Here is a 16,407-nt window from a genome sequence, read left to right on the forward strand (position 1 = left end):
ATTTCACCCCCATAGCTTTTCTTTCCACCTGCAGATGAACCCCTATATAAATGTCTATTTGGAGCTTTTATACTGTATATTAATATCTTAGCAGAGGGAAAAGATTTTAATAGGAGCCGAGTGCTCAACAGCTCTCAGTATCAGGCCCATTATTTTAATTACAGTAGCCTATATAAATGTACACAAAGTTTTACAAAACACAGTAAGGTTCAGTAGGCTCAATTCCCGATGGCTTAAGTAAGAACAATTCCAATTACTTAAATATTGCATAATCAAGATCTGGTTGGATAAGCCAGTAGGATCACTATTAGCCCAACAAATCTGACTGGGTATACAGTCCAGCATGAATCAAGAGGAGATTATGGAATGGTTTTGCTTTGTGTATCAAATCTCAAAAGCAGAAGGTTACTCATAAACTGGAGCAAATGATGTGCCTGTGTGATATAAGAGTCCTAGGATGGCACATTGTGTAGGTCTGCTGCACTGCAGAAATCCTGGATGAGTTTTGTAGGTTCCTCTTTATGATGACATTGGAGGTCCCCAGGCTCAGAATGATCAGAAATTTCAATGTCCATGATTTGTCCATGATTCTTCTGACTCATAACTGACTTGACAAATATGGTCTATCCCAGGTAGTTTTTGGTTTTACATTTAAAGTGAGTCACACTCTGGATCTAGTGTTTGGAATGGGTCTGATGCTAAAGAGGCTATAATTATATAACTATAGTATTGTCATGGACTGATCATTATCTCTTCCTGTTTACTGTTCTCTATTTGTTTTAAGGGTCTTCCAGAGAAGGCCAATGGAACTTCCCTTCAGAATGCTATATGAGAAATGCACTGTCACACAGACTGACTCTTGGTGCTTTGTTAAAAGTGGCAGATGTCAATTCTAGTCGGACCAGTTACAACACCAGAATTTTAAGAACATTTGCCATGGGTATGTGGGAAATAAAGAAATGATCTTTTGCCTCCTCCATAGTGTCTGAACACAGCAGAACAGTTCTAGGTGGTGGATAGGTTGGTTAATTTGAGTCTCCACCATTTGGAAATTGCTGTTTTCATATAAAATTGTTCTGATTTGGATGGAAGGTACAGGACAAAATCTTGAGGAAACAGACAAACAGACTTTTCTGCTTAGATTTCAGCTAGTGATGCTTTTCAGGACAATGCCTCCTCACTGGTCCCATGTCCCTGTTGGATAATAAAGTCATGAGATAGTGGGTCCCTTGCTGTTTGAGATTATCAGTGCCGCTTTGTCTAAGAGTAGGATGCCAGACAGTGTGAAAAAGTCAGGGTGAGGCTCCATTCAAGAAAATATCACATGACTATAATTACATCCTCCATTTTATGGGCAAAATCAAGAGTATGATAGCCAAGCAGCTATGGCAATATCTGCAGTCTTCAGGTTTCCTTGATCCTGGTCAGTCTGATTAAACTTGGGTATGACACTGAAACTAACTAATGACCATGGTCAGTGATCTCCTTAAGATGTGGAGCTGACCATGTTAAAATCAATGAATAATGTAATTAATATATTTAATTGTGAAATTACTTTGCATTGCTCATTGCCTGACAGAGAGGGGGGAGCTTTAAAAATAATTAATCTTATTATAATTAATTTGGATTGTGTTAGTTCTACTTCTTACTTTATTCCTTTAAGTCCATCATATAGATGACACATTGCTTACTTTCAAATCAGTCAGTCAGAATGATATGTGCAGATATTTAGACAAAACCATTAAATTCACACATAGATATCAATACAGATAGTAAGAATGGCATTACTAAATTGTACTTTTTATGCAGTGAAAGCTGCTTCTACACTCTTTCTTCATAAAGTACCTAAATTAATCTAACAGAAATGAAAGAATTACTGTATTAATTGTGCCCACAGGTATTCCAGTTAATTGACTTTAGACAAAAGTCTACAATTTTTTCCTCTCTCCATTTTCCTTTGCAAAAGAATATTTTAAGCAGTATAACATTCCCTCATGTCAACATACATGTTGTAAAGAACACACACTTTTCTAAATATAACAGAGATGGCTGGCAAATGACAATTCCATTTTGTGACAACTTTTGAGGTTTCAAAATTTGTTTTATTCTACATTGGAATGAAAACAAAACATTTCTAATGCTTTTGCAAAACAGAATTGTGTCAAAATGTCCATTATCAGATCAAAAATGTCAGGCCTTTGATTCAGGTGACAAGAGATTTCATCCTGGACTTCAGAAACCTTCTCTTTTGAAAACTTAATTGAAATTGGTATGTCTACACAATATATTTTGGCTTTGAAAAAACAGCATATCTTACACTTAGTTGAAAATGTTCCAATCATCTTGTGACAGGTTGGGCCACCTGATGTACTGGGATTTCACTGAGCCTGCCTGCTCCACTTGCATGGGCTCCCTCTTCCTGTTTTGCTGAATTAGGCTCTCCGGCCTCTGGCAGCACACACACAAAGTCTGCAAACAGCTCTCTAGGAGAAGACTAAGCTAGGAAATTGCCCAGCACTCAAGTGTAGCTCCCCTCTGGAAAGTACACCGAAAATAATATTATCTTGCACTGTAGAGATATCTATACAACGTAAGCTCATAAATTCACCCCCTCCCTCGGTGTGGAGAAAGATATGCACAACTTCTTGCCCCCTCCCTGCAGTTACAAATTGCACAAATTACAATTGGTTTTATAATAAACAAAAACAAGTTTATTAATAATAAAAGGCAGATTGTAAGTGATTATAAGGGCTAGCAAACAGAACAAAGCAGATTACCAAGCAAATAAAACAAAACACACATACTAAGCTTAAAATCGTAAGGAGAATGGTAACAAGAAGTAATTCTCACCCTAAATGTTGTTTTAGGCAAGTTGCAGAGTTTCTGTAGCTTAGAGTTCCAGTTATTTCTCTTTACAGACTAGACTCCTGTCTTAGTCTCGACTCAGCCCTTGCCTTTCCCACCGCTCAGTTCCTTTGTCTCTTCAGGTAATTTCAGCAGTCTTTCTTCTTGGGCAGGAAGACAATGGAGAAGAGTCCTGTTTGCCTTACTCCCCAGCCTTAAATAGAATTTACATAAGGCAGGAAGCCTTTGGTTACAGTAGAAAAGTACCAGCAGTGTCCAAGGTGGTACTTTTTAACCAGGTGACATTATCACCTGAACTTGCAGTGTCAAAGCAACTGTGAAACCAGGTTTATTTGCAATGACCACAGGAAGGAACTCCTGGAAGATGGGGGCTCCACATCTTGGAAGACTCATTGTCTTTTTCCTAATGGCCAATTAAGGCTGATTGCTTACTGTCTGGTGGACGTTTCCAAGTATAACCACAGTCGTAATGGTTACATAGTCAATATTCCTAACTCCAGATACAGAAATGATACATGCATACAAATTGGATAATCACATTCAGTAAATCATAAGCTTTCCAATTATATCTTACACGAGCCATCCTGCATAAAATATGTCTTAGTTATGCCATATTCATATCATAAGCATATTTCTATAAAGAATATGGAGCATCACATCACTCAGCTCTCTACTAACAATCTTATATGGCTAATTAAGAAATATTAAGAAATGTTAAGAATTAGCCTTTGCCTACTGTAGGCCTTTATTCTGCAAGATGCTGAGAACAGGGCACCCAACACCTTGCAAGAGGTGCTCAGCACTTTCTAGGATCTACGTACCAAGTGCACAAAGTACATTTTAGGCGTAGGCACATAAAGGACACTGAAGGCCTGTTCTTGAAAGGTGCTGAAACCACATTCCTTTACCTTTTTGCAGTCTTTGGAGCTGGGCCAGGGGACAAAGTAACCTAAAATGTACACCCTCACCATGTATGCTTCCAATCTGTGATAACTTTGGGGCAGTTAGCTTCCTCCCTCCCCCGCAAGCTGGTGGCCTACTTGCTCTCTCACTTATCTTGTTTCTTTGGGGATGCTAACAAAGTGAGTCAATTCCCCACTCCTTTAATGCACAGAAAAATACCAAGCTCCTTGCCTTTTCCCATCAACTGACCACCTCCAAATCAACAGCAATAGGTCTCCAAACTTGGCTACTAGACACACTGCAGTGCTAGTGTTTACCTCATACTAAGGCCAAGAGAAATCCCCAAATGTACCATGAAACCAGAAAATCCAGGCAGAATACCAGCAAAGCAATCCCATGCCCAGGTTAGTTACAGTTAGTATGCCAGCTGATCGAGTCTGTTCTTCATGAAAAATGGGAAAGGTTTGCAATAGTATTTGCACTGAGACATAAAACCAAGGGTTTTGATCATTTGAGGTCTTTCCAGACTTCTGAAGCTTTTCTTTAAAAGTAGTGATGTTTCCCTAGTGTTCTGGAGAGGTTTCATCTCTGGTTATTACATTCTGCCACCTTGGCTCCACTTGCAGTCTCAATGAGATGTAGCTGCATCTTTACTTTTGCTATATATTGTTGTTTAGAATTGCTGTGTATTTTTAAAAATTCCATAGCGTATTTCAATGGTAGTGATCCCTGTATAATGACTGGTATGAGTCTAAACACTAAGGCTGTGTTAGAGTTGTGGTGGCATGGTTACCATGGCCCAAGGAACTGCTATTTCTGTTATTATGCATTGGCTCTGCCAAGTGTAAATTGCCAAGTAAACTTCATTTCAGTTATAGTAGCCCCAATTGTCTCACTCTTATGATAAATAGTACTTTATTCCAGAAGCAGAAATTAGGTGCTGTTCCATGTGAGTAAAAGTAACAGAATCTGGCTCAGTGTTTGATTTGTAAAGGGCTTTGCGATCCTCAAATGGAGTGTTACAGAAATGAAAAATATCATTGTCATGGTGTGTCACTGTTCCTATGTTGCATATTCTTGTACTTGCACGTTTCACTCTAAATGGTCTTATACAACATTCTAGAGCTGTAATAATGCTCTGATTTCACAAATCTCTCCACCCCTTAATTTTGCACCTCCCCTCCTAATCAAGCAAAACCGGATGTGAATCCCTTTGGAGACCACCACCGCAGCTCCAGACCAGTTTCTGCAGAGTGTTGCAAGACATTCCATCCCCTCGGGGATTGACTGTGCTGCCGCCACTTCTACCCCAAGCTCATCCAACCTAAGCAACTATAGAAGTGATTTGAAATAGAGAGTTTCAGACATGCTAGTAACTGCAGGACTTCCAGGCTAGGCCCCCATACACTATAAATATATTTCTAAGTATAAAGTAGCACCTTTCTTTCCTGGAACTGATAGCTCACTTGGTTTTTATATGAAACTTAGTTTTTTATAAAATGTAAAAATCTAAAAAACATTTTAAAAAATGTGTGATTTCCCCTTCCCTCATTAGAAACATGGCGCCATTTAGCTTCCATTCAAGACAAAATTCTGAGCTGATTTTGTTATTCTTTTCATGACTCTAACCCCCTAGTGCTATCTACTGTATCCTAACAGCAAATACTCAATCTGATTTTATTGTAAGAAATGAAAGTAGATGATAAAATAGCTATGATTATGCTACTTGTGAATGAATCAACATTTGCCAGCTGCTCTGCCACTTTGAATTATATTGAAATAAGTACCATTTTAAGATGCAACTCTAAAACTGAAGTCACTATGATTGTTACTCCCATTATTTATTTTAAAAAAACACCTCTGCTGAACATTTTAGGAAACTCCGGAAAGTGTTGCAAATTTATACAAGCTGTTTTAAAAACAGACTTTGTATGACATGCTTTTACAGTTGTTTATAAATAATTATAATAGGGAACTTTTTAGTTCATTTTTCAGAGGTAAGGTCAAGAATTATAAAATAAATTTTCATAGTATATTTTTTCTTATTTTACTCCTTGAAAAAGGAGGTTGTTGGGAGAAACAGATTGATAGAAACTAAAGTTGGTTTAAGAAGCCTCATACTGATGGAAATTTCCAAATATTTAACCAGACAAACGTATTCTTTCCTCAGTGTATGCACTTGGAGTAATTAACGTTTATACCAATTGGAATGTTAGGCCCGATTCTGATCTCACACACAGTGCTACAAATTGGGAGTAATACCACTGAAGTCAATGGAGTTACCCTGATGTCAAACTGATCTGAGATCAGAATCAGACACTGACTATGGTCTTCAAGAAAAAGCCATACTATTGTCAATGTATCTAGGAAAGAAAACATCAAGTAGGGATTTATAGAATTTATTCTCCAATAATAAACAAGATTATTTTTAACCCTGATTTTTTGCAAGAGATTAATATATGAATGACAAGCAAGAGCTGTATTTCTTTTTTTACAGATGACAAATAACAAATTGAGGGGAAAAAATCATTAAACCTCTAACACAGAAATGATCCTTTAATTTATCTATCTGTGTATATTTTCAGATAGGTCATTCTAAGGGTGTTTTTATTTTCCATTTTGTATCATCATAATTCTTTGGAACTGTCCTGTAACCAGAGTAGATTAGTGGGGTTTTTTTGGTCTTCATGCTTATTCTGGTTAGGTACACTATACGCTGAACATTTTAAGCATTGGTTATTTGACAGAAATTAACATTAACGTGATCTTAGGCATGATAAATATTTGGCATTTTTGGACAGAACTTTAAACAAATTGCTTCTCTAGACTTGTATGTGTCAGATACCCAAGAGTAGCCTTCATTTGTGCAGCAAATTGGAATGTGCACAACTGTGTGCCTCTCACCTGATATAGAAAAATATGTGCAGTGTGACCTGGTAAATATGTGCAAGCTTTTAGTTATGGCAGTATCAATGCTGACAAATAGGATTAAAATGAAGAGCACAAATCCAGTTTCTAGCATCAGAGGGACAACTAAAGTTCTGCTGTTTTTTTGGGTTTTTTTCAGGATTATGCTGAAAAAGAGAACACAATAGCAAAAGCCCTGGAAGACCTTAAGGCCAACTTCTACTGTGAACTCTGTGACAAACAGTACTACAAACACCAGGAGTTTGACAATCACATCAACTCATATGACCATGCTCACAAACAGGTAAGAGGAATCTGGTAGATATGTAGTCAATCCAAGTGGCATTTTCAAAGCCACCTACAGGATTTGGACACCAAGGATGATTCCCTGGCCCTGCAGAAGTCAATAGGAGTTTGACAATTTACTTCAGTAGGCAGGATTTCACCACTAATTTTCATAAAAATTAATGAGGAACTGGGTGTCCAAATCCCTGAGGTGATTGGAGATCGCAGGCTTCAACTATGTCCATAGTTAGTAATCCCTAGAACTGAGAAATGAAATGTGCAGTTTGCTCAGAAATAAATCTTAAAAGATGTTTTGATGAGAGAACCTCCAAGATGACCTGACTGTGAGAGAAAATACCCAGGTCTATGGGAACTGTGAGCATTCTAAAAGGGAATGGAAGCATGGAATTATGAAACATACCCAGGAAAAACATGAGTGGTTCTCAGTTTCTCAGTAGTTTGGCATATAAATAAATATTGTAGTCTATTAGTTAAATGTGCTCTGGGAAACAGTTCTTCCCAAAGATGCAGATAGGAAATTCTCATAAGAGTGGATTCTACAGGATTGGGTAATTTATTGCTAAGTTTTCTTTTACCCCAGTTACATTTCTCAAATGAATTATAACATGTTTTTTTTAATGGATCAGTGATAAAAATATAAATAAGAAGAATACACAGGTTTTGACTCACAGCTAGCTATGAGCTAAGTGTGAACTCTGAAATGCACATATTTGTGTTTTCAATACTAACCTTCTCTAAAATACTGCATGCCACTTTGATTATTTATGTTGCTACAGGGAATACTGAATTCATAGTGAGAAGCAAGGCAGTGGTGTCACCGGACCATAGGAACTGTGTTACAGGATAGGACCATTAGTCTATCTAATCAAGTATCCTGTCTCTGACAGTGATCAGAACTGTATGCTTTAGAGTAAGGTGTAAAACACTATTTTAGATATTATTTCCTTATTCGTAGTTTCAGTTGGATAGTTTTATTTGATGACTTTGATTCCTTGAGCTAGAAAGTACATAAAAAGTGAAGTGTAGGTATCACTACACCAAATGTAGTGCTGAGTCTCCTATGTTGCTTGCAGGTTTACAAAACATTTATCTGTATTGTATTCTCATGGACCTCTCTGTGCCACTTGCACCAACATCTAACACCACCACAGTCTCCAGAATGATAGTTGCCCTGCCTTTTTTTCCCTCCAAAGCATCTTCCTAGGACACATCATTTCTCTCTTTCTCATCACTAGCAGGCATAAACACTACATTTTTAATTAGGTAGTACACAAATTACTCTATCAGCCCTTAAATGGTTTATAATTAGAGTTTATATAGAAGCCTACAGAGATCCAGCATCTTATTCACAAAACCCTCCTGTTAAAGGCAGGAGACATTTCTTTAAATGAGAAGTAATTTTGTTTTTTGTAACACCATCCTGTAGTCATTTGTTGGCAGAGTTTCAAAAATTGGGTTTCAACTAACTGTTCTGCATTTTTATTTGGGCAACTCAGATGTGCAGAATACCTGGAAACTCATAAGAATGATGGTGGGCACACGAAAATAACTGTAAAAGCTTTGGCTATGTGCAATGAATTTCCCTTTTGGAATTTAGCGTCGCCTACTTAAATCCCATGTATATTCTTTCATTATGAGCAACATGAATCAAGCCATTCCAGTAGAACAATATATAGTATTAAAAGTAATCTATACATGTGTGATTTTTTTTAAAATAAAAAGAAAATTTATTAAAAGACAATGGGTTAAATCTCCTGTGAACTTTAGATAAGACACAAAAATAATGAATATAGATCTTCCTCTTACGGCAGGATTTTCTAAGTCTCTCCTTCATAGGATTTACATCTTCATTGGCCTCTGCCAGACAGGATTCTAAGTGGACAGAGCATTGAGCCAAACTTTATGGTAGTGTTTATGTTCCTATGATCCTAAATTTAACTCGTCGGGTTTTTTAAAACAGTTTTCATAAAATAAGCTGATCCTAACTTCAGGGGAAAAGCAAGACTGAGACTCAGTAGGAACTGTCACTGACACCAAAGCAAGTTCTCTGTCCCCAGCAGGGACAGAACAAGCCAACGCACAGCACTCTCAGTCTCTGCCAAATTTTTAAAGCAAAGAGGACTCAGCAAAGACTGCAGCATTTGGTCTTTTCTCTATTAGTTGAAGATGGGATGAGAAGACAGTGTTTTAGATCCCAGAGGTCAGGAGTGAAGCTGAATAAAGATTAGTGTTCAGTGGTTAATATTTGTATGTATTGATTTGTTTTGCAGTAGTGTTCAAAATGTGCTAGGCACTATACCTATATATGGGAAGGCATAGCCCTCATGAAATTTCAGCCCAAAACGGGGGATATTTTGTAAGGCCAGCTGATTATATGAGATTTCTGTCTGCATCCAAATAACAACCAGAAACTAGTCCCCCTCACATTTTGGATCAACTGTGAATACAATACCCTACTCGTAGGGATTCAGATGCATATTTGCAGTCTGAGTCCATCTGTAGAACAAAGTGCGTCCAAACAAAGTGATAATTCTCTGTACTAACACTGGCAAATTAGGATATTGTTCCTGAAATAATAGTAATAAATAATATTCACCCCTTATATCATGATTTTCATCTGTTGATGTCAAAGTGTCTTACAAAGTTGGGTAAGCATCACAATCCCCTTGAAGTCAGAAGTTGTCTGTGCTCAGCACCGCTGAAATTCAGACCACTTATACACCTGCCTAACTATAGCATCGCTAACTTGGGAATCTCGGAATATGGTGAGTTTTCTGATTTCTTCCCAAGTTTTTGAAAGAGACAAGATTCTTTTTGCATTTTTTAGTACATTCTGCCTGTCAGTGCCCTCTTCAGACATACCTAGTGAACTGCACTGACTTTGCCCCCCACAATCTTCCATCTTCATGCTAAGAGTCAGAGATATTTTTTGCCCCTGGATTTTTTTTCCAACTCTCTCTCCTCTACCTTCCTTTCTATCTATCAAGGACAGAACATTCTGGGGAGAAGGTTGATACAGCCTGGGAATTCTCCTTCTCTAACAATAGAGCCTTAGCTGTGCCAGTGCTTCAGCAGGTGAATTAAGCCTAACTGGAAAATCAAAGAACTCCCATGCCTGTGTTCTGGCAGGCAGGTCTTTCCCCCCTCAGCTTCCATGAAGTCATTTTTTGTGGATTCCACTCAGCAGGCACCTAACAGTCATTTCACCAGGCCAGTTCTTGCTCCCTCTCTTCTCTTTCTGCTCCAACAGCCTGGGAACCACTTGTCTAACTATTCTCTCATTGCCTCTCCCACAAGACAAAGTTTCTGGATTTTATTATGTTCGTCATCCATATGGAGAAGTTAGATAAAAACATAAATACTCCTGGTTGCTACATAACACTACTTTATTTCTCAGTCCAGAATGATAACCCACAAGAACCCCAAAACAGACATAAAGCAGGCTGTTCCCTAAAAAAAGAGAGGCCCAACTCACCCCACCCTATTCTAAACTGGCTGCAGAACTGACTCAGCTGACCCAGATCACATGAATTCCTTCAGAGACCCCTGTCCTGCAGGCTGGACCAGGAAATCTCGCACATGTAAAGTGGTAGCTTGTCATTTTTTTAAACCAGTTTCCAATATACCACAGACTGCAGAGCAACTATCTATAACCCCAGTGCCATCAAGATCGAATGCTATCTGGATGATCTACTGGTGATAGCACGATGCTACAAAGTGATAGCTTCCCAAACCATCAAATTCCTAGGGTATGGTGGTCTCATGGTGAACCATGAGAAGATTGCCCTTATCCCATCTCAGGAACTGTTACAGCCGGACGTTACTGAAGGAGGATGTTCTTTAAGACTTGCTACTTTCCAGCAGTTTATAGCCGGATGGAGCAGCATGATAGAGAATAATAAAACTATTTCCTTATCTGTAATTTTGTCCTCTTTGAATGCGAGCCTTACTGCTTTGTCAAGACCTGCCCTGATTTCTTGTGTGTGACAAGTCTGAATATCTGGCTTCATGATCATGGTAAGGGATCTTTCTCTTCAGATGAGAGAGACATCAGAGCTTACTTTATTTCACACCTTTTTTTCTTGAGGTTCAGGCTGTTGCCTCAAGATCTAATTTATTTTAGTGTTTTCTTATTCTTAGCTTTGACCACAAGACCTGGGGAGTAACATCAGTACAGTTCACCAGTGCATCTGTAAAGGGTGCTTACAAGAAGTGTGGCCGGGGAAACAAAGACCCTGCCTCAGGAACTTGAAAAAGAAAAAAAAAACCACCGAGCAGTTCCAAGCGCAAGGGAACAGCATCAGATTCCCATTCAGAGATGAGAAAATCAGAGCTAAGGACGCTAAGCATTATCATTTAGCTCACTGTTTGACAGCGTGGGCCTAAATAGCTTGCCCAAGGTCCATGTCACTCTTCAAACTCCTGGTCTACTACTCAAACCATAGGATCCCCCTGTCTCTCATCTGTTGATAAAGAAGCATAGGATGAATACAGTGTTTGTCAATGAATCTTTCTGTTGATAAAGAAGCATAGGATGAATACAGTGTTTATCAATGAATCTTTCTGTTGATAAAGAAGCATAGGATGAATACAGTGTTTGTCAATGAATCTTTTCTTTTTTGGTCACATCAATTAAAAATACAGTAAAGGTGATCCTCGATTTACACATATTAAAAAAAATACTTGCTTCAAGTATAGGGATATCTGCCTTATCTCTTCTGACATAGAAAACAGTGATTACATTCATTGAGTGGATTGTGGAGACTCTGGAGGTATTTCTGTCTGGGCAACTGTCAACAATGTTACCTATAACTTTCTGACATGAGGAAAAAATGGGAATTTCTGTCGGTACCTCAGAACACTTCAGTGTTGGGAGCAGCAGATGAATATACAGTATATGGCAATAAATGACCTTCATCTAACAGCCCGTGAGAGTCAGCACAGTGCAGTGTTTTGTTTTGTTGATGAGGAAAGCCAGATCACACAAGGTCTCCTGCATCAGTTGTTCCTTGAGGGACTTTTGTTTCTACAAGAACAAAGTGATTTTATTTCTGAATTTGAAAGCCTGCAGCTCTGTCCTGGAACCTCTGACTAACCACCTGACACCACAGAAGCTTATCTGATCTTAGTTTTCCTCTGCCTCCAGAAATGCTCTTTCAGTATCAGGACAACACAAAACAAATAAAAAAGAACCACACCAAGATGTGGATGAAAAGTAAAATAACAGAGCTAATGCCAAAGAGAGTTTAATCATGCAGCTAGAGACATTCAACTACAGTCATGTGAGAGCAACTCAGGCACAAAATGGTCCCATTAAAGTCAGAGGCCATTCCTCAACATATGGCTCACTGAATGAAGATCACCCCTCCTTATATAATTAAACTACTTGTGTGCAAGGACCTAAGCAGGAATTATAGTGTGAGAAATGCCTGTGGGCTGCAGTAGCAGGTGTTGCACCCCACTCCACTGTGTGAAGATTTGTTGCCATTAGCTCTGCATAACCATGGATCCTCTGGCTTCTCCCTTCCTCTCAACATTATCTTCTCTGCACTGGCCTTCTGAGATACTGCTTTCTGATTATAGAGAATACCTGTAATATAGCCAATCAGAAAGCAGTCTTTGCTCGTATTTATAACACCACAAACCTCTTCTGAACTAACACATAACAAGTAAGTGAAGAAGAAGGATGAAAGTGAGATCAGTTTTACAAAACCACAATTTTACTAAGGTTTGAGATGACCCCCCAACACATTTTAAACTTAAGGTTATGTGCACCGACATAGGAAACAAATGTAGGGCAGCCGATAATACAGTGGTGAATGTTAACATGGTGACCACTGTTAGCATCTATGCGGTCAATTGTCTAATTCCTTAGACAATGTAAAAACAAAAAACACCAAACCTTGCAGTCATCTTTTAAGCTTCTTTTAAAAAAAAAAATCACAATGTGTGGATATTTTGTCTCTTTCTGAAAATAAATAAATATCCTCATCCATCATAGTGGATTCTTTCCTCTGCCAACTTCCATTCACAACATCCAAATATCATTGTTCTGAGAAGAAACTATGCTGTTTGAAAGGGATAACGAACAGCACAGCCCGAATTAACTCTTCACTTGAAACAAAACATGCTGTGTGTCTCCACTTTTCCATAACCAAAGGTTTCTTTAAAAAAAAAGAAACAACACTTTTCAACAAAGAGGGTGATGAACAAAATGTCTGTTACAGGATGCATACCCATTAAGGATACATATGAGATTAGAGGTATTCCCCTGTTCTACGTAAGTTAACCAGAGCTATTGTGACCTTGCAGGCTTTCCGAAGGGAAATTCCCCATCAAGATCTATGCAAGAGAATGACTTGGCGCTCAGACTATATCTATTATATATCAGAAAATGCAGATGCATGTGTGTGGTTGTCAGCAGAGACAGCATTTGGGGCAAAACAGCCATAAGCAGTGGTGTGTTGGAATCTGATCTTTCTGTTATGATACCTCACTGCTTTTTAATCCCTGTAACCTCAAAAAGACAGAGGCAACATATCAGAAATAGGAATTTTTCTTTGAATTTGACAATATTTTTTTCTGTTACCTTTGCTGTACAAGATTAAAAACAAAACAACCTCACAGTATATTTAGGGGTGATAAAACAAACCTCCATAAAATGTATTGTAATGAATCTACTGAGCATGAATAGGGCATTGCAATCAATCTGCTGACCGTGAATTTGCTGCTGTTCTTCTGGGTCCTGACTGGAGGATGATAGTAGGGTGACCCGATGTCTCGATTTTATAGGGACAGTACTGATATTCAGGGCTTTTTCTTATATAGGCGCCTATTGCCCCTCATCCCCGTCCTGATCTTTCACATTTGCTATCTGGTCACCCTAGATGACAGACATGGACAAAGATCCTATGTCAATGGGGAGGGAAATTTGAGATCTAGAGGGACAGTGACAAAGGCAGCTGTACCTGATGGTTGCTCCAGGTGATGGGGCTGAGTCTCTGGGGCAGTGTACAGTTGAGTTAATCTTGGATTAAGAATAATGGGATTTATGTACATCGTATAGATAAGAACATGTATGTAGTGTAAATAAACATACCAGACTAGCTTCCATAGCATAAATGTCTAACAATGGAAACTGACCTGCTGCAAAGCCCTAAAATCAACCACTTCTTGTCCGAAGACTAACAATATTTTATATTACTTTTTTCATGTCTGTCTATTCAAGATATGTCACATTCACATTACTGTCATAGGATCAGTCGAAGGCATAGGCAGCAAACTGTCTTGAGAGTGTTGTCACTGCCACAAAATACTGACTAGCTATTACTCACAACACCTTGGAACACTTGGCTTTTAAAATGTTGTCCTGTATTATAGCAGCATACTGGAACTGGGCCCTGTTCAAAGTGAAAACTTAAAAGCTTCAGAAGACTCCCAAGATCTCTTCCACATACAAAACAAATCCAAGGCTGTAGACACAAGATAGCAGACCAGAGTTCGGAGACCCCATAAAGGTGGGGTTCCATTTGGCCACCTTTTTTATAAAGTGAGGATGTTGAACTTCTTTCACTTCACTTTTATATCTTGCTCCTCCTGGTTCTGTTACATACATCCTGCTTTACCTTCACCCTGTGGAGATCCAGGTCTCCTATAACTCGGTGAGGGAGCAGGCTGGAGGCAGAGCCCAAGGATGGCTATTGTCTGCAGCATCATTCTCTTAAAGACACAGACAATCTCAATGCACTTGAATTCTGACTTATTCATCATTAGCTTTTGCTGGGCCACTACTGAACTCTGAAATCTGCTTAAAAAGGAGGAGTGGAATCAGAAGACACAGAGGATATGGCAAGAGTTGGGCTGCTGTTGAAGACTCTGTGGGCCATGAAGCAGATCAGTGGCACATAGCTTCTGCACGGATGGCTTTTGGCCCAGTAGGTTCTCTAAGAAATGAGAATTTCAGTGCCAAAGTCCCTGCCCCTTCTGCAGCAGGTGGGGAAAAACCCTATCTCCCAGTGGAATTATCAGGCAGAAACCACACAAATGGAGTGGAAACACCGATTTTTCCATTCTCCTACATGGAAATAACATAACTCCTGTCTCTTGGTAGATTTGGCTTACAGAAATCAGGGATGGAAAATATCTTTGGCATCATCCCGTCCCGTCCATTTCCTGCCAATGCAAAATACTTCTCTGCAGCTTATTCTGGTGCACTTCATCTCCTCTAGTTTTAAATTACTTAAGTGATGGGGCTTCCACTACTTCCCTTGAGTTCCTGCAATCAAACAAGCAGAAAACTAGTTTTCAGATAGGGAGCAAATTTATATTGCTCCTTTCAGTTTGCTAATCACATTAGAGCACAGAGATATTTCTCATTTCTGTGTCTCCTGATGTGCAAGCAATCTTGACTCTCTTGAATGTTAATTAAACATGGACTGGGATTTAAAAGCTTTTATTTAAATTGAACCATAGGTAGCTCTCTCTCACTGTTGAAAATCACTTTGGCAGTTTTTCCTATATATTTTTTCCACAGAAGGAGCTGTTTTTCTTTATTGCCCATGGTAATGTTAAATTCAAATGGCAGCCACTATATATATATATATATATATATATAGGGCAGCACAGCATGGGGAGGAGGTGACCTGCCCTCTGTGGAGAAACAAGTGGTTCCGGACTATTTTGAAAAGCTAGCACAAGTCCATGGGGCCAGATACGCTGCATCTGAGAGTGCTAAAGGAGTTGGCGGATATGATTGCAGAGCCATTGGCCATTATCTTTGAAAACTCATGGCTATCGGGGGAGGTCCCGGACGACTGGAAAAAGGCTAATGTAGTGCCCATCTTTAAAAAGGGAAGAAGGAGGATCTGGGGAACTACAGGCCAGTCAGCCTCACCTCAGTCCCTGGAAAAATCATGGAGCAGGTCCTCAAGGAATCAATTCTGAAGCACTTAGAGGAGAGGAAAGTGATCAGGAACAGTCAGTATGGAATCACCAAGGGCAACTCATGCCTGACTAACCTAATTGCCTTCTATGACGAGATAAACTGGCTCTGTGGATGAGGGGAAAGCAGTGGACATGTTGTTCCTTGACTTTAGCAAAGCTTTTGATACAGTCTCCCACAGTATTCTTGCCAGCAAGTTAAAGAAGTATGGGCTGGATGAATGGACTATAAGGTGGATAGAAAGTTGGCTAGATCGTTGGGCTCAACGGGTAGTGATTCATGGCTCCATGTCTAGTTGGCAGCCGGTATTAAGCAGAGTGCCCCAAGGGTCGGTCCTGGGGCGGGTTTTGTTCAATATCTTCATTAATGATCTGGAGGATGGCGTGGATTGCACCCTCAGCAAGTTTGCAGATGACACTAAACTGGGAGGAGTGGAGGATACGCTGGAGGGTAGGGATAGGATACAGAGGGCCCTAGACAAATTA

At 39.2% G+C, this 16,407-nt stretch overlaps 1 protein-coding gene across 1 annotated transcript in view; it reads left to right on the top strand.

Annotated features, from left to right (window-relative positions):
• ZNF804A (zinc finger protein 804A) overlaps positions 1 to 16,407 on the top strand; it is a 236,633-nt gene that overhangs the window by 162,153 nt on the left and 58,073 nt on the right. The window contains exon 2 of the mRNA XM_007065825.3: positions 6,836 to 6,979. Coding sequence (XP_007065887.1) covers positions 6,836 to 6,979 — 144 coding nt within the window. The remainder of the gene's footprint in view (positions 1 to 6,835; positions 6,980 to 16,407) is intronic.

The sequence above is a fragment of the Chelonia mydas genome, chromosome 11 (genome assembly GCF_015237465.2).
Source record: "Chelonia mydas isolate rCheMyd1 chromosome 11, rCheMyd1.pri.v2, whole genome shotgun sequence".
Lineage (NCBI taxonomy): Eukaryota > Metazoa > Chordata > Testudines > Cheloniidae > Chelonia > Chelonia mydas.